Source organism: Carya illinoinensis, chromosome 4 (assembly GCF_018687715.1).
Source record: "Carya illinoinensis cultivar Pawnee chromosome 4, C.illinoinensisPawnee_v1, whole genome shotgun sequence".
Classification (NCBI taxonomy): domain Eukaryota; kingdom Viridiplantae; phylum Streptophyta; class Magnoliopsida; order Fagales; family Juglandaceae; genus Carya; species Carya illinoinensis.
The window spans coordinates 38,134,339-38,152,369 of NC_056755.1; the positions used below are offsets into that span (position 1 = coordinate 38,134,339).

Sequence of the window (18,031 nt, forward strand, 5' to 3'; positions counted from 1 at the left end):
TTGATACAACAGGGAAATATTTTTTAAAAAAAAAAAAAATTTAGGAAGGAAAGGATAGTAATTAACTATTTAAGTAATGTCTGGCTGAGACGACATCTAAATTAGGAGTAGGGTATTTATGTTGGTTTTATTAATATTGTAGTGTATTTTAAAGATATATTAGAATTTAAAATAAGAGAAATAATAATTACAATCTTGAGGACATAAGTACCGTATAATCACTTTAAAAAAAATAAATAAATATAAAATTTACATAAAAAATTAATTTTTTAAATAAACTTTATCATTTTTTAAAATAACTATATAACGTTTGAATATTATAGGATTATATATAATATTATTCTTCGAATAATTGCTGCTGATTGCATTTTGTACGTAAACTGATACACCGTCCGGCTCATTCTTATATTATAATCATGCGCGCATGAATGGATCCTAATCACTGCATGCATGTGTGTTCTTTCCTTGCAATTATTGCTGTAATCAATTCAAACCGATTTGAACTTTTGGATTCACGAGTCTAAGTTGGATTCAAATAATTCGAATTCAAATCATTGGAGTTCGATCAACTGGAGCTCAAGTCGAGTTGAGTTAATATTTATCGATCTTTTGTTTGTACTTTTTATATTAAATTTTAACATTTTTATAAATACATTAATTTCTTATATGGTTTTTACATTGTATTATTTGAAACTACCAAGTCCTACATACTAACCATAACACATTGTTTCCTTAAAAAAAAAAAAAACCTATAACACATTGTAAAATACCAACTATATAATTAATCATTTAATTACTTAATTAATTAATATATAATTATGTAATTACTCAATTAATTAATACATATATAAGCATGCACACACATATAAGAATAGTAATATATAGAAATAAATTATACATATATATATATATATATATATATTCAATGATTTATGGATGATTTTTAATCGAGTTAAGCTAACGAGTTGGGTCAGATATAAATGAATAGGTCTTAACGAGTCTTAACTAAATCGAGTTGAGTTTAATACAATATTTATCATTTACTAATTGAGCGAGTTTCTACTTTTATAACAAAGATTTTATTTTTACAAGTCGAGCTCAATTTGAATTTAGCTAATCAGGTATCGAATGAGCAATTATACAGACTAATTCATTTATAGGAAATAACAACATTACGGTAAAATATAGTGGATTGAAGAAGTATGCGGATAAACATGTATTTCTTATAATTTCTATATAGTTTGTTATTAAAGAAAAGAGTAAGTATGAGTAGTGCTATATGTATAATTTTACATATAAGATTCAATTTATTAATTTTTTTATAATTTTTAACATATTAATAATTGACACGTGAAAAATTAAGTTTTCTTTTTTTTTTTTTTTGTACATTTTTCTAAATTATAGTTAACATTTCATAGCAAATATATATTCCATGTGTCCATAAGAAAACTAGTAAACGGGTTTTTTCTTTCCTACATGTGTATATATGTCATTCATCGTAATACGCAATAAAGTGCATTTAAAATGACAAAGGTGGCAATACAGCCACCGCTCCAGCGGGAGCCACCGTTATTTGTTTTATTTTTTTAAAAATTTTTTTACGTGTATTTTTTAAATATTTTTAAATGTATTTTTAAAAAACAAATTCCACAACATTATTAAAAAATATTTTCTCAATCAAGAAATAAAAAAAAAAATTAAAAAAATAAACTAGTCCAAGTAGTAGCTCCCAGCTACCATAGGTGAGGCTAGTATTATCCAAATGAGATTGCATATCCTGGTCTCTGCGACAAATTCAATAAATAAAATATAATTTTATTTGAGTAATGTTATTTATTATTTTAATTCTCAGTATCTTCACTTCATCTTATAATACAACATCATATTATTAGAGATTATTTATTATATTTTATTTATGAACTTTTTATCTAATGCCACGTTATACAATGATGAAAATTAAAATGATAAAGATTTTTTTCTTTTAGAGAAGATAGATAGTAATATTCCTAATTTTATCAAATCTTTTGAAGAACAGACTGGTTTGTTTTTACAGATAAGATAAGATGAGTTAAAATAAAAGTTAAAAATTGAATAAAATATTATTATTTTAATATTATTATTTTTTTGAGATTTAAAAAAATTAAATTATTTATTATATTTTGTGTGAAAATTTGAAAAAATTATAATAATTAAATAAGATGAGATGAATTATTTTTGTATCCACGGATAAGTTTAAATAAATTATATAAATTATCAGTTTTCATAGAGGATGCATTATTTAAATACAAAATAAAAATTCAACTAATAATTTTTTTTTTAAAAGAATTTTATATTTAATTATTGCCTAAAAGAAAAAAAAAAAATGAAACATGAATCAATTTTTTTTGTTTGGTTAACGAGCCAGGAAGGTATGGATGTATTATTACTACATTTAATTATACAAGCATTGCTTACATCTAGTAAATAAAAAATATAATTTGAAATAAAAGAAAAAAAATATTTAAAATTTTATGCTTGATAAATAGTAAATACCAATGATTTTAAAACTACTCGCTTACAATAAATTATAAAAGATTAATATTAATTAATTAATTAAGAATAGAATTACGTACGTACCATTTACCAAGACTGGGACTCTGGGAGGTAGATAGTTCCTGATCATCAAAGTTCACTGCACAGGTTACCTACCTACCTTCCCTCCTTCATTTCCCTTTTTCGGCACTCAAACACGAGTACGGTAAAACAAAAATGCTCCAATTAATCGACACTCAGAATCTCTAAAAAATTTTATTGTCCCATAAAACCCAGTATACAAGGCAAGGCCACCGTATAGCCATACGACTGTCTCTGCGTTGAGACATCAAAGCTGTTACACTTGTGCAAAGTCAATGCACCGACTGCTCTGCTCCTACTCTCCGGATCTCTGTCTCTCCAAGCTCACTTGCAGGTGAGCTTTCGTTGAAACTGGTTCTGGGTCTTGATCTGCTCTCCTCTCCTCTCCTCTTCTGACTTTCTTTTTTATGTATTCTCATTTGGGTTTTGCGTTTTCCCATTGGTTAGTGCTGAGAAAGAACAAGTCAGGAAATTATGAAAGTGTTTTTTATGTAAATGATTATGATGTGGAATACGGTTTTGTGTTGTACTTGTTTTATGCTCTCTCTCTCTCTCTCTCTCTCGCTCTCTCTCTCTCTCTCTGTTTTGTTTTTCCTCTCAAATTCTGTCTTATGTAGTTGTTTTCTTATGACACAACAGAATAATAAGATTGATCAATGCCGGAAAAGAACAACCTTAAGTACTCAGGCAAGTACTCTTGGGCACATGAAAGTTCTGCTTTCAATTTGTTAAGTCGACATACATCTTCAATTAACATCATGTCATAATTCAGTTACTTTATGTCAATTGTCACAGAGAGAGCTCATCCTTTCTATTTGTTTTTTCTTTCTGTCTAATCACTTCTAATGTCTTCACCTTAAAAAACTTCAATACAACCGCCCCGTCTCTCAAATGATACATGGTTGATTAGCTAGTTCAAAAACTAAGTTGGATGAGAAAATACTGACAGGAAAAAGATGGAACTTTATGCATTGGACATATCCAGTAGTTCATGTTTGAAGTTTTCAGAAGGAGAATGATGTATTCATTCTTTTTTAAGACATTGCTTTCGATTGTTTTGTCAGCACCTTATTATTTGTTCCTCTGTGTTTCTTACCAGTGCCGGACAAGTATATTTTTCTCTGTTACAGAGAACCTTGCGCTGCAAACGTTTGGTCAGATTCCTTCAGACCAAGTAAGTATTCAATCGGTATTTGTTAGGATCCTTGAATATATTAGTTGCATCTGACCGTGTCAATGTAATCTTCGGTCGCAGAATATGCCTCAAGACAGGCTGAGATCAGCGGTGTATAGATCATTTGTCACATGTGATGATCCAAAAGGAATTGTAGATTGTAAGACAATAAGAAAATCGAGGACAAGCAGTCAGAAAGTAGAGCATATGATCGAAAGCCGAAGATTACCAGAGAACTCAAATACGTCCATTTCACACAAGGCAGATAAAGAGGAAGTTCCTAGTTCATCCTCCTTTCAAGTCATGGAAGTCTCCAGAGGAGCTCAGAAACTGAACCAGACGATTGACACGTGGTCCAAAGGAGTGAGATATGATGGGCAATCTAAAGATATTGCAAAAGATTTGTTGAAAGAAGCTCTTGATATGCAGGAGTCTCTAATCATGCTAGGAAAGTTGCAAGAAGCTTCAGATTATATGGGTCAATTGAAAAGGAAGCAGAATGAGAGGTCAGAAAGGAGAAGGATTGATGAAATGGGGATTAAGAGAACATATTCTAGTAAATTTGGGTATCAAAAGCTCTCAAAGGGATTTCAAAAGCCAAGAGTTTCAGTTGATGGCTCTTCAAGGAATCACAACGTCGAGCAGCTTAAAAACGTGATCAGTGACAGCCTTGCTAGGCAGAATCTATTGCCAAACCCATCCTCTGAAGAAATGGGTTTTCTTACTCAAAGAGACTCGGACACGGCTTCAGAGATCCCTTCCACAAGCTCGAACAAGTCTTTGATGGTTCATTCAAGTGATTTTTGTTCTACTGAATCCTCTCTTTCATCAACAGCTTCACAGAAGAAATCAAAAACTACAAATTTGATTGCCAAGCTTATGGGTCTAGAAGAGTTCCCTTCAAAGCCATTGCAGCGCACTCTCCAAGAACATTTGGAGAGTGAAAGAATTTCAAGTCAGCGAAGGCTACTTTTTGATATTGATATGCCGAAAGGGAGAAAGCCCCAATCTATGGCACAGCCTGTGGATCCAGAGCTGAGGACACTGAAGAAAATACTTGAAACCGTGCAACTCAAAGGACTTCTGAAAAGCAAATCTGCCAAAGAGCTTAAGCCTTATTCCTACCATTCCAATGATTTCCATTCCAAACACAGGTTGATTGATGAGATACCGCCTGTTGTTCTTATTAAACCTATGCGTGTCTCCTGCCAGTTGGAGGAGCTCCACACACCAGTGCTGCAGGAAGAGGAATCTTTGAACACCAAAGTAATCCTCACAAAACCGAAAACAAAAGAAGAGCCTACTTCCAAAACTCGCAAAGGGGCTTTGAGTTCCAAGAAAGGCAAGATGGAAGCAGCAGAGACTCCAATAAATATGATTAGCTTGGAAGAAGGAGCTAAACGACATAAAGAAGTACTTATGAAAAGAGAAGAGAAAGAAGTCAAGTATAGAGAAAAGGATTCAATTAAGCTGAAAGCTTCTGGTTCTGTAGATCACACACGACAGAAAATAGAAGTAATTGGCAAGAAAGCTGATAAAGTTGCTTCTACCAGCAGGAAACCACCGGAGATGGAGAAAGTGAGAGCTAAAACTGTCTCATCTGAAGATCACGCCAAGGAGAACACTATAAAGGCGAAAAAGCCTCAAAAGGGATCAAACATTATAAATAACCAGACTCCCGGGCAGCCAAGTTCTACCCAAAGCACCATCTTGAGACACGCCTCGAAAACAAAAACTTCAATTTCTAATTCTTCTGATCAGAAAAAGAATCAGATGAAGAAGACAACGCCTGTCAGGGAGCCTAAAGCAGCCAAATCAGTTGTGAGTCTTCCTTATAACAACTTTCCGTGATTTGGTCTAATTGTCTAATTGTCTCTTTGCAACTTCTGTTTTTCTGTCAAACCAAGATTTTAGCTGTTATTATTTTGAAAACCATTGAGGCGGTTTTAGAAGTATGAGAAATACAGTACTAAGTCTTGACATGAATGGAACTGTGAACAAAGAACAATCTATGGTTTGTGAAAATTAATCCCGTCTTCTTCTTTGCAGATAGAGAATTCTAGTTCCAAAGGAGATGAAAAGAGGATTGATCTTGGAAGTCAAAATTGCTCTCCACAGATAAGAACCGACACTGCTCTGGGGGATCAACTTCCTATAGAAGTGGACAAAGATGCCTCTCAATGTCATATTGGAGGTAAGATGCTATGCTTTGATTATGCATTATGCACTGCAGTAAATCGGCGATACTGATAAAAAGGAGTGATTAGTTATGTACAAGTACATGCATATATAAATATCTGCATGTTTAAGGCATATCACATCTCTTGATCACAGACAGGGACAGATACCATATGATGAAAAACGAAGATGCTTTTTTGTAGTTGTAATGGTAGTGACATCCCCCGCATGTAATAAAAACTAGATAAAATAAAAGACTAAGATTTTAATATCATGCAAGTGTTATGCTTCATTGAGCAACTCAATATTTACTTTATGATGAAAAGTTCTACTCATAAGACCCTAATTTTTATTACTCGTATTATACTGCTGGCATGGCAAGTAGTCAAGCCAATCATTTTTTATTTAGTGATTGGACTTGTGTATCCATGCTTACCATGTCAATGGTGCTTTGTGGGTGTTAGGCTCGAGGTATTATGAGTATTTGGACACAAATTCTCCGTATTAATGCAAGTAGATGTCAAGCTTTACGAGACCCAATTTGCCTTGCTATCACTTGTCTGTGTTTTCTTTTCTTTTCTTTTCTCTTCAACCCAACCAACCTTCATTTATCAGCTCAAACTTAGGGTGAGAACACCACCACAGTACAAATCAAGATAACAAAAAAGGAACTATACACTACTCAAAACCAAACTCATTTACACCTCAACTATGGAATCTTCGCTCTATATGTCACCAAAATTCTTTTCACGTCCCTCGAAATATACTTCTGAGCCAAATATTCACGAGTAATTCCTTTAGTACCAGATTGGAAAAGAAATCGGCACCTTGGTTAAAAGGCCCTGCTATCACCTTCATAGTCGTACAGACACCCATTAGCCATTCAAGTGTCTGCATCTTCTACCTCTATAGAACAGGAAAAGAACACCAATATTGATTCAATAATAGATATCTTCCCTTTTCTTTAGGCAAATAAAATTTATATACTTTCATGCGTCCAATTTAGATGTTTATGTAACTTTTTTTCCCTTTTTAATTGCAGAGCATTGCAGTAATAGACAAAGTTCTCTTTCTGATGTCACACCATTGAGCCCCAAACATGAAATGGATGATAAAATTGCCGAGAAAGCTTACCATCTCATTTTTCATACTAAAACAGATACCAAAAGTTTCAAAACTGGAACTAATCTCGAAGCTTTTCTCTTAAGCAGTCCATCGTTTCTCAGTCGTGCAGCGGAGCTTTTTGATCTCAATGGTGGTAGTTCTACAAGTTTTGAAGCATCAGGCATGGATGGTTTGGAAGTAGCCAATGGGAGACTCACTTTAGGATGTGCAAATGAAATCATTGAGCGTAAAAGCCTTATAGTTTCACAGATAGTCCGTCCTCTGTTACTAACACCTGTGAGCAATGTGAGAGTATGCATCTCAATAGAAAAGTTGGTGGAGGAAGTTTGTAAGGGTGTAGAAAATCTGAGAAGCTACAGCAAGCTTTCTGGTGAGAATCTTTGTGTAGACAGTATTTATGCAATGTTGGAGAGAGATATAAACTGCAATGGATTGGAAAATGCAATCTGGGTGGTGGGTTGGAGGCATGAATTTTCTGATGATGATGCAGAGGAAGTTGTGAATGAGATAGAGAGGTTGGTTTTAAATGGGTTGATAGAGGAGGTCCTAACATAATTGGTGCTTTGGTATATCATACAGTTTTGTTTGGATACATATGTTTGAGAGGTCAGCATAGTACTGCTGCTTTTTTTTTTTTTTTTCCCTGTATATATAATGGTGCAATGCTGATTACAAGACAGGAGAGCTGAAACTGTCATCTAGTTTCGCAAGGCTGGGATCATTTCCATATGACATGTTTTTAAGCAGTCAAATGTATATCTCCTAGCATGTAAACTATAACTTCCACCACTTGCGCCTAATTTAGAACCTGGGATTTCCCCTTTTTCGTGAGCACTCCAGAACTAGAGACTCTATATGGATCGTTAAGGTTTAATGTGGAAAACTGTTCTAAGAATGAAGCAGGACTTTTACTTCAGTTTAGAAAAATCACTCTCTTGTGGCCATTGAGAAAAACAGCCTGACTGAAACAATTAGACCGAAGTGAGTCTTCCCAATCAGCCAGCTCAACATGCCATTGAGGATTACGTTTCCAGTGGGCAATCACAGCTGTTCAACATTCACCAATAGAATACTACGTACGTGTTGTAATTGTTTATATGCTAGAAACTACCTCAGCGAAAGCGACAAGCACAGAAGATAGACATTAGACAGATATTCCTACGGCCTATGTGGAATATGATCATCATCAAAGTGAACTTTTGACTTCGAAAATATGAAGACACCAAAGAAAAAGGTGAAAAATAATTTTTAAAAAAAGAACTACTAGTTAATGGAAATTAAACGCATAATAATTGAAATAGTTATAAACGTCCCAATTAATCAAAATTAAAAATTTCTTTTCATCTCAATTTATCATTCCAATTTTTTTAAATTTTTATATAAAATATAATAAATAATTTAATTTTTTTAAATCTTAATATAAAATTAATATTAAAAAATTATATTATTATAATATTTTATTTATTTATATTCAAAATATCTCGGCTCATTTATCAAACTAAAGTAATTATTTCTAGTTAAACTGCAGAGGCATATTTGGAGCACAGTGAAGCATCAATCACTGAGAGGATAAGGCCTGTTTCAACAACCGGTCTATTATTGTATCGTACAGAATCTGAGTGCGGAAGAAGAATCCAGAACCACAATATAATGTTGGTTCCCCGAGGACTCTCTCTCTCTCACACACACACAAACAAAGATCGTAAACATTTTATGTACATATATACACATATATATATATAATTTTAAGAAGAGGCTCCCTTGAAGATAAGGAAATTGAGGGTCTCCAGTGCAAAATAGATGAAAGTCCCAGGCGTATGAGTGAAGAAGCTTCCAAAATTCGAACCCACCACACATTGCCATCCACTCCCATACATCTTATCAAACTCCTGCAAACACAACCCATAAAAAAACAAGATTAAGCAACAAAATCCATACATCTTAATGAGTGATGAATAACTGGAACAGCTTTTGATTGGAACAAAGCAATAAGCACACCTTCTTGACATGGGCAGCAATTGAGATGCAATCGTACACATCATAGAGATCAAGGGCCTGAGAAGCACAAGCCATGGCTTGAATCTGCATCTTCTCTGCCATGTCCGTTTCCTTTATCCTAGCTTTTCCTTCCAACATCTTTTTTTTTTTTAGATCTCCTTTTGGAATCCCAGAAGCGATTCCTTCTCTCAAATATGATATGAATGTATAGATAAGGAGGAAGAATTATGTACCTATGATTCTGGAGCACAGACAACGAGAAGCTTCCCCATCTCCATCATGATCATAGTCCAACGTGACCAACTTTGAGGGGAGCACGTCGCCCATCCTTTTTGGCTACTTTCTTGTCTGCATGCGCCGCTTTCCAAACTCTTGTCCATTTATCATGCATTACCTCCCTGAACAGGAAAGAAGAAATTTTTGAAGCAAAATCGCATCTGCAATAAATATTCCATTCCTTTAAATTTAAAAAATAAAAAATAAAAATAGAGAATTCTTTTTTTTATCAGTAAAAAAAAAAAACAGAGAGAAATCTTCATACGAGGTGGCTTGTTGATTTAATCAATCTATATATTAACTTAATCAAATGAAAGAAAAGTTAATGGAGGTCGAATTCAAACTGAATATTTACTTTAGGAGCAATAAATAAATTATTTAAGGAAAAAAAGAGAGGAATAAATAAAGTGAAACTATCATTAACGGTCTGGATCCTGTCCATTTTGGTCTCCTTCAGAGGGACTTGAAAAATAAAGGGTTGAGAAAATAGTTCATACTAGCGTAAAATTCCATTATTTAAAGTCTTTGAAAAGTAATGATAGCTAACGTGTCAACCTCCTATTGGAAAATATTTTCTTTTAGAAAAAAATAATAATAACTCACTCAAGCTACATTCAAATTGTAATAATCTTTCAAACTATTAATTTGGACTTAACCCTATATTAATAAAAACAATTACAATATGCAGCTCTAAAAAAAAAAAATGACAAAACATCTTCATTAAAATTTGGAAATTAAAAATAGAAGAGAGATTTTGGGTCACTTTTTTCTAATTGTTTTTCATATTTTAGTATTCTCTTGTAAACTTGATATGGACGTATCATTTTGTTAAATTGATAGAGATAATTTAGACTTTTAAAGGCAAAAGGGAATAATTTATTTTTTCTTGTACTTTGGGGGTGAGTTCCAAAATTCATGGTTTTGAGCTGATTGCAAATGCTGTGATAGTTTGAGTAAGTTTGATATATTTTCTTCTTTCTTTAATGTGTTTTAGTAGATCTTTTTTAATCATTAAGTAAAAAAATTTTAAAAAAAAAATAGTAAAAGGGTGGTAGGATGATAGTAAACTTATTATTATTCATTTTATACACCCATCTACTTTATTTTAGACCTTAAAATTTAGAGAGAAATTCTAAAATATCTTAATACTAAGGTCTTTGAGTTGACTTGAGATAAATTGAATTCTTTATGAATAGTAATGAATTAAGATTATATAATGAGTTTTGTAGAGCTCATCTAAGATAAGTTTAAATGTGTTTCAATATCAAAATGAGTTTATATATATTTAGGAAAACACTATAGACACAAAGGGATGCCACATATACTGAGAGTGTGCCACATCTTCCTCTATTTTTTTTCCTCTTCCTTTCTCACCCCCTCCCCCCAATTTTTTTTTTTTTCTCCCCCTCCCTCCATTCCCTATCTTCTGCACAGGCCATGAAGGCTATCGTTGCCCATCATGCGCCATGGTGCTCAAGGGCATTGCTCCGGGAACAAAAAACACTGGCAATCCAACACTCCTACTAAACTTGAGCGCGACTAGGCCAAGGAGTTAATGACCACTGTTGTGCTCGTGCATCATCCAATGGCCAGGCAGCCAGGCAGTCGAGGACCATCTCCGCCGTGGCCAGGTGGTTCTGCTATCACATGCTCACCGTCGCACACTCCACAACTCCGTCGTGCCCTGCTTTGCCGCCTCTCACCAATCTCTCTCTCTCTCTCTCTCTCACTCATGTGCTTAGCTACTTAGATCAACGATAGTGTCACCGCACCACTGCTATCCATTGTCATGAGCTAGTTGTCGTCGATCCACAACTTCATCGTGCCCTGCTCACCGCATGGTCTCTGTTTTAAGTGTGGTGACCGATTGAGGGAAGAGGAGGAAGGGAGAGCACAGAGGAAGAGAGAGAGAGAGAGAGAGAGAGAGAGAGAGAGAGAGAGAGAGAGAGAGAGAGACGTGGCACACTGCTAGTTTGCCACATCAGTGTGTAGAATCCTTTTGTGTCTCTAGCAACTCTCATATATTTATGGTAAATTAAAAAATTTTGAGTTCCACATGTAAAGAAATGTTGAGTTAAAAAAAATTACAGGTTCCACGTGTAAAGAAGTTTTGAATGTTAGGTGTTTGAATGTTAAATTCAACTTAAAATTAAACTAAATTAAATTGATCTCAATTAAGTTCAAATTTCAAATGGACCCTAAATATACATATCCCGAGATCTTGTATTAGAATGGCATTATGGCCTAAAGAAAGTTTTGTTGTTTTTGGTTCTCTTTTCTCTTCAAGTTGGTTCTTGGTTGTCTTTTTGCTTCAAGTAGAAAACACATATAACAATACGTGTAAACAAATATAAAGACTGAATTTGGCAAGTGCATAATTAGAATTTAGATCACTCAGAAAACAGAGATAACATACTGCTACCCATTATCTACAAAATCGAAAAGCTGCCCAAGAAGGTTAAGGCAAATATATCCTCCAATGGAATCTACGTTACACACTGAAGGGTAATTTAAGCAAAGCAATTTTTAATCGTGGAGAAAAGAAATCCTAAGACAAACAGCCTATGAGCCTCAATTTTGAACCAAACCATATTTCCACGCAAACACTAGATTCCATATTCAACACGGGAACCAATTTTACATAAGCCATTGAAATTTCACACTTATGATCACTGATTCTGGCAATCTAATTCCAACTCCTGCCTTGTGAACGGATTGGTACCTGTTGAACCTTGTTACTAAACGGACAACTCCATTACATCTAACATCTTCACTCTCAGCTTCTGGTGAGTCTACTTCTATCCACTGACATAACCTGTGAATCCAAGGTCGATAGGATCTGAGGCATCGACATGCCCCCAGACACAACAATTTCTGTAATTGAAGAGCAAAGAAGTTTTCACATCAAACCACATTAGATGGTAAGTCCAATTGAAGAAATTCTTCTTTGCTTTTATATTGGGAAAAAAGAACTTATTATAGGACCCCCAAAAAAATTCATAATGGAGAAACCTTAAAAAACTAAAGTATCTTCATTTACAGACCATTTCTTGTTCCATGACTCAATGAACATGGCTTTCTGGTACTGTTAGGTGAAAATTGCAGACTGAATATTTTATAAGCACAGGCAAGAAGGTGATACGAGGTCAACAACAATTCACTTTTTTCCCACCTCTGCATTTAACAATAAAAATAACAGCTAAGGAAATAAATTACTCACCAATTCCTTCACGGACTGATAAATTTGGTCTAATAACATCCTTGGTATTGACGAGAAATATATCTCCAATGTAAAGATGGTTCGTCGGAACATAGACACAGTAAAGCTCCTCCTCTCCAGAATAGTTCTGCATTAATTTATTCATTGAGAAAAACAGTATAAATGCTATTTCATTCAGAACTTAATAGGCTATTTTAATATAACATAAAAAATGAACTTCCGGAGACAAACTAATAGTTCAAAGATAAAGGAGTTAATAACCGGGGCACAGACTCTTAAACTAAAACTAATTACTGATATTCAGTTTGTGAACTTGCCCTGTACGTGAGAGTTGTTTTTCTTAAAACAGAGAAGGTGAAACATTTCTAGGAAACATCGAGGGAACCAAGTCTTGTCAAGAGCCTATTGAGTCACCTCTATCATGGAATGATTGCACGTGTAAACTGATGTCAATTTAATATGGGTAACTCCCACCACCAGTCCAGGAGATGTGGCAGCACACACGCATTTGCGAAGAGTGCGGTAAATTTGAGGTAATAATACTTTCACTACATTAATGGATTATGTTTAATTGAGGCGGTACTGCAATGATAATTTCACAAAGAGATTGTTTTCAGACCTGGAGGACGACGGATGAAGTGATGAAGCCAAATGCATATTCACCGATTCGTGGATGCCTTATTATGGCTACTTCCTTAAAAGCCTGTGTGTTTTGATCTGTATCAAACAGATTAGAATATATATCATTACACTGAAACTGATTAAATCAAAACATGGGCAGGAAAATGTGCACAAACCAAACCTGGTGATATGGCAGAACTAATTTGCTTGGAGGCACTGTAGATATGACGAACGAATGGCATCCGCTTAATAAACCACTCTCCAAGTGCAAGGACAGATGCTCCCAACCATGATGACATGAACACCCCAACCAAAAAGATGAACGTTATAGAAGTTACAAATCCAAGTCCTGCACAAGAAGTATAAGACAAGTGAAAACTTCCATAAGATGCTGAGGTTCAGTTCATTTTGACAAAGACGTTATAAATTATGGAAGCATGCTTTCGATCTATGAGAAAATGTGCTCAATGCACGAAGTTAGACAGCCATCTCTTGACAAATGAGAGCGACTTCAGAACCCCATAGAGGTGCATGTTTCTCTTAGTAAGCTTCCTAATCCCTTAATCTAAATATGACAAAATATATTAATACTAGAGCAACATAATTTACAGCTAGATATAGAAAACATCTCTATTTCCTCTCCTTTTCTTTTACTCCATATAGACACCACAAATTTAGCAACAAAGATCCACAAAAATGAGAATCAGTGGAATTCATGTCAACAAAGTAGCATTAACTTTAGTATCATGTATTTTGAACTTCCAGAAAAGAATATAAGAGTCATGAAAACATAATATTTTTCCATGAAATAGAACTTCTCTGTGCTCAATCAACAGAAGCATCTAGCAGCAGTAATCAAACTATCAAAGTAACAAGAATCTAGCACTATCATATAAGGGAGATGACTTTCTCAGAGAAGTCCATTCTGTACAAACCAAACAAGGCAAAACAAGCCATGCACCTGAAAATGCTGCCTCAGATGATAATTTCTCAGAAGTAATTGATAAGTACATCTCAAACAAATTTACCAACACTGGGATGAAGGAAAAGATTTTTTATTTGACACAAAGATTATGCTTACCAAAGATATCAATTCCAAGCTGAGCATATATAGGAGAGAAAAAGCCATCCACGAAGTGAATAAACCACCATGTTAGATAGAAAGTAATTGCTATTGGAAATAGGATGACACTGCAAAACAGCGAAGAGTAAGCACCTACTATAATAGCAGAAAGCACAGTAAGCATAGATCTTAAAAGCAAAGCATATCCATTAAACCATACCATTCTTAATAGTTGGACCATACAATTAACAAATTATTAAAAGAACCCCACACATTTTTCCAAGTACAATTCTGTGCAGCTAAATCAAGTATCAGAAACTAAATCTACCAAGATTCTTAAGTTCATCAGTAGGAGGGCTGTCCCACTTAACAAAGGAACAATATTTCATTCAACATACATCATAAATGGGCTGATCAGCAGGCCACAGGATAAAAACAGCCCACACGATGGACTCCTCCACCCACCCGCCTGAGTAATGGGTGGATTTTTTTCACCTTCTAATGGGCAGCCTGCCCAGGTAGGTTCCTCTAAAATCTGTAAAGGTCAAGGAGATAGCAGGTTCAGAGGACTCAGAGATGGATAATACCTGCTTGTCCAAACCTTAATATTATATATTTTTTGCAATCTTCTTTTTTTTTGATAAATAGATTTTTTTTTTTTTGCAATCTTCTTAACATATATATTAGATCATTTTTCCCTTTTTTTCCCTCTAACCCTCAAATGTATCTCTTTCTGCACTTCATCATTTTTTTCCTATTCAAAATTGTTGCCCCCTTCCTTTCAAACCAAATCGCCACTCCTGCCCTCCCCCCTTCTCTATCTCCATACTCCTTATGGCAAAGTATTTAATGTAACTTTCTCCTTCTCTCATTCTCTCTATTTTGCTCGAATTCTGTGAAGGGTTTTTGGGTTTTTGCTCATTGGTTCCTCTGTTTCTCTCTTCTCCTTAATCCGTCAGACCCTCTCTTTGTTTGGCTTCAACGGACGGGAGTAAAATAAACGACTAGGCCTGGTTTGATTGGGAGATGAAATGAGATTGTTTTCGATGAAAGATAACAGTTAAATAAAATATTATTATTATTGTTTTGGAATTTGAAAAAGTTGAATTGGTATTTGAAAAAGTTGAATTGTTTATTATATTTTATGTAGGAATTTGGAAAAGTGGTAATAATGAGATAAGATGAGATGAGTGGAGATGAGGTGAGATCACCTCCCAATCCAAACCAGGCCTAAAGGGGGTGAGTTTTAGCCCATGTCCGAACTCCTTTGGGTGGAGAGTTGGTTTTAAAAACAAGCCCTGATCATAATGAACAATAAACTCTAGGTTAGATTCAAAGCATTCAATCTTCCAATACGTGCAAGTTAAAGATGCCTCAAGACTTATAAATTTAAGCAAACTTCCAACACCCAAGAATTCCTCTAGGTGACATGACCTGGAAATGTCACATTTCAAAATATCCATCTATCAACTTTTTTTAAAAAAAAGTTTTGTTACCATAATATCCCTTTCACAGAAGGCCAAGGTGAACTCATGTCTTAAACATGTTATCAAGGCTTCTACTAACTGAAAGATTCCAAGATAACCCTCCCGAGGAAAGAAATTGGTAAGGTTAATGCATCGATAATGAATGCACTTAACAAAAAAAGAAATTGGTAAGGTTAAAGATAAAATTTAGTGGTTTAAAAATAGATGAAAATTTCAAGGGAAACGTGTACAAAAACGATTGCCACCCCACCATAGTAAAAAGCCAAAATATGACAGAAAGTATTGAAACATAGAAATTCGAGAAGGGAAGAAAAGGTGGCAAGTTGAGCTCTCCCTAAGAAACTCCATAGAAAACCACCTGCCCATTTAAAACTAATTCTCAGAACCCACAGGTCATATAATGATGTCAAAAACAGGAACAGGTAAAATATCATTGCAGATGGTTTCGATATAATCATAAACAAAACCCTGCACAAATAACGAAAATTGACTCCACTACATTTAAATACAAAGTCATGCCAAAAAATAAAAATTTGTACCAACAGATTCCTTTATCTGTAAACGATCGTCATGATGAATTGACGGGAAGAAGGAAAAAATACACAAGTTCATCAGTTTAAATGCTGGTGAACTTCTTTGCTCCTATGCATAACAGAGCAACTATACTGAGTATGTAGCATATAGCTTGATGCAAAAATACTGAGGGAAAATAAGCAAGAATTGCGCACCATCCGGTCATGAACTTTTTTGAAGCCCAGCTCCTAACGACTTTGTAAAAGGTCTACACAGTGAAGATAGTGTACAGAATCTGTCAGAAACATGCTAATCGTATATAAGAACATAACAATGGAATCATTCATGGCAATATAATCTAAGAAAATATACACACATATATTTGGAGTAACAACTACAAATAGGAAAGCCAACTAGTGGAACCTACTACAATTATAAAAGGCTATATTGGGAATAAAATTCGGTGAAACAACATATGAAGTACTAGGTCAAATTAGAAATGAAAACAACAGAAGGTTTAGAAGATGCCTTGGTAAAAGCTAGTTCAATCTAACAGTCTATCTTCAAACAGGAGCACGTGGAGCTAATGCATTTTGCGTGACAACCAACGTGAGATCCATTACTTCCAGAGATGTCGATAAGGTAACCTGAAAGCTACTTATTCAATTTCGTAACTTGAGAGATTGTGCATAATTAAATTCCAATTAAAGAACAATGAAGTTGTTAAATGTCCATTGATTTTCCACACAAACCAAAATTCAAATCTTTCAGTTTCTCAACGAACTCGATCTACCCAGAGATAGAACCAGAAATGAAGAATTTAAGCAATAGTCATTTGATCATATCAAAATCAGCAGACAATTTGAGCAACGAAGCTTAGTTCAACTCGTTTAATTTATGAATATAACGTTTAGAGCAGTAAGATTAGTACCAGAATTAGCATCAAAAGAAGCTCTACTCTAAAAGAATCCAAAATATTATCTTTAAATCACAACCGAAAACACTATGAGAACAGGTCAACGGCCGACCAAAAAGTAAGTTTAAATAGTGAAAAGGAAAAACGCATAAGCATAACCTAAAGAAGTACAAGTTACCCGTCAGTTTCGTAGGGAAGCAAACACAGCAGAAGCACAATCAAAGATTAGAAGACCCCAGAGAGAGAGAGAAAGAGAGAAGGAAGATTACCTCTCGGCCCGCGTGGTGGGAAGAGGAGGAAGAAGAGGATGGCTTGGAGGAGGAGGCGTGGTGGTCCCCGGAGTCGGCAACGGGGATGAGAAGCTCCCGATCTCTGTCTCTGGTGGCCATAACGATAGCCGATTTGTCGTCGCCCATCAGAAGAATAACAAAGCGACACCGTTCAGGAAACCGAACGTTTCAAAGTTACCGTGCGGGCGGTCAGAAAAGAGAGGGGAAGATGAAGAAGAAGAAAGAGGAGACAAGCTTGAAGAAGAGAGAGGAGGAAAGGAGCCTTCCCGGAGAAATCTCCTGCCGAATCCTTTTCCCTAAAATCTTTCTAAGTTATAAATTTAAATTCAAACTAAATACATATATGAACATAATGTTTTGGGAAACGACATGAAGCGAGTGTGCATGTGAGGACTTCGAGGAAATGTGTCCGGCGGCACCACTTAAGGGGCGGATTAAACAATGTTAATTACATATCATCCAATCATATTTGCACTTTCACCTTTGTAGCCTGCTGCGCTGTCTGCAGTGGTTGATTATCTGTCTCCAGTGAGCGGGGTGCCAGCGTTTTTTTTGTT

General features: G+C 34.9%; 3 protein-coding genes across 7 annotated transcripts; 1 reads left to right on the plus strand and 2 right to left on the minus strand.

Moving 5' to 3' along the window:
• Positions 1-2,710: 2,710 nt before the first annotated feature.
• LOC122308513 lies at positions 2,711-7,985 on the plus strand. Of its 3 annotated transcripts, XM_043121879.1 has the most exons (6): positions 2,711-2,947; positions 3,253-3,300; positions 3,713-3,787; positions 3,869-5,608; positions 5,837-5,981; positions 7,008-7,985. In XM_043121879.1, exons 4-6 carry the CDS (start codon positions 3,872-3,874, stop codon positions 7,643-7,645), a joined length of 2,520 nt encoding a protein of 839 aa, XP_042977813.1. In that variant the 5' UTR covers positions 2,711-2,947; positions 3,253-3,300; positions 3,713-3,787; positions 3,869-3,871; the 3' UTR covers positions 7,646-7,985. The 3 variants fall into 3 exon arrangements, with proteins under 3 accessions (XP_042977813.1, XP_042977814.1, XP_042977811.1); XM_043121880.1 differs by lacking the exons at positions 2,711-2,947; positions 3,253-3,300 and having other exon boundaries at positions 3,315-3,787; positions 7,177-7,420; XM_043121877.1 differs by lacking the exons at positions 2,711-2,947; positions 3,253-3,300 and having other exon boundaries at positions 3,318-3,787.
• Positions 7,986-8,652: 667 nt separating this feature from the next.
• On the minus strand, positions 8,653-9,431 carry LOC122307034 (dynein light chain 1, cytoplasmic-like). Its single transcript, XM_043119635.1, has 2 exons — positions 9,089-9,431; positions 8,653-8,979 (listed from the first exon to the last, which is right to left on the minus strand). Exons 1-2 carry the CDS (start codon positions 9,224-9,226, stop codon positions 8,836-8,838), a joined length of 282 nt encoding a protein of 93 aa, XP_042975569.1. The 5' UTR covers positions 9,227-9,431; the 3' UTR covers positions 8,653-8,835.
• A 2,337-nt stretch (positions 9,432-11,768) lies between these two features.
• LOC122308278 (protein CONTINUOUS VASCULAR RING 1) lies at positions 11,769-17,981 on the minus strand. Of its 3 annotated transcripts, XM_043121515.1 has the most exons (9): positions 17,454-17,585; positions 16,484-16,563; positions 15,480-15,566; positions 14,667-14,803; positions 14,287-14,396; positions 13,387-13,554; positions 13,204-13,301; positions 12,585-12,711; positions 11,769-12,238 (listed from the first exon to the last, which is right to left on the minus strand). In XM_043121515.1, the coding sequence occupies exons 2-9, from the start codon at positions 16,484-16,486 to the stop codon at positions 12,141-12,143; spliced, it is 828 nt and encodes a 275-aa protein (XP_042977449.1). In that variant the 5' UTR covers positions 16,487-16,563; positions 17,454-17,585; the 3' UTR covers positions 11,769-12,140. The 3 variants fall into 3 exon arrangements, with proteins under 3 accessions (XP_042977449.1, XP_042977450.1, XP_042977452.1); XM_043121516.1 differs by lacking the exons at positions 14,667-14,803; positions 15,480-15,566 and having other exon boundaries at positions 16,484-16,536; positions 17,454-17,981; XM_043121518.1 differs by lacking the exons at positions 14,667-14,803; positions 15,480-15,566 and having other exon boundaries at positions 17,454-17,578.
• Between the last annotated feature and the right edge of the window lie 50 nt (positions 17,982-18,031).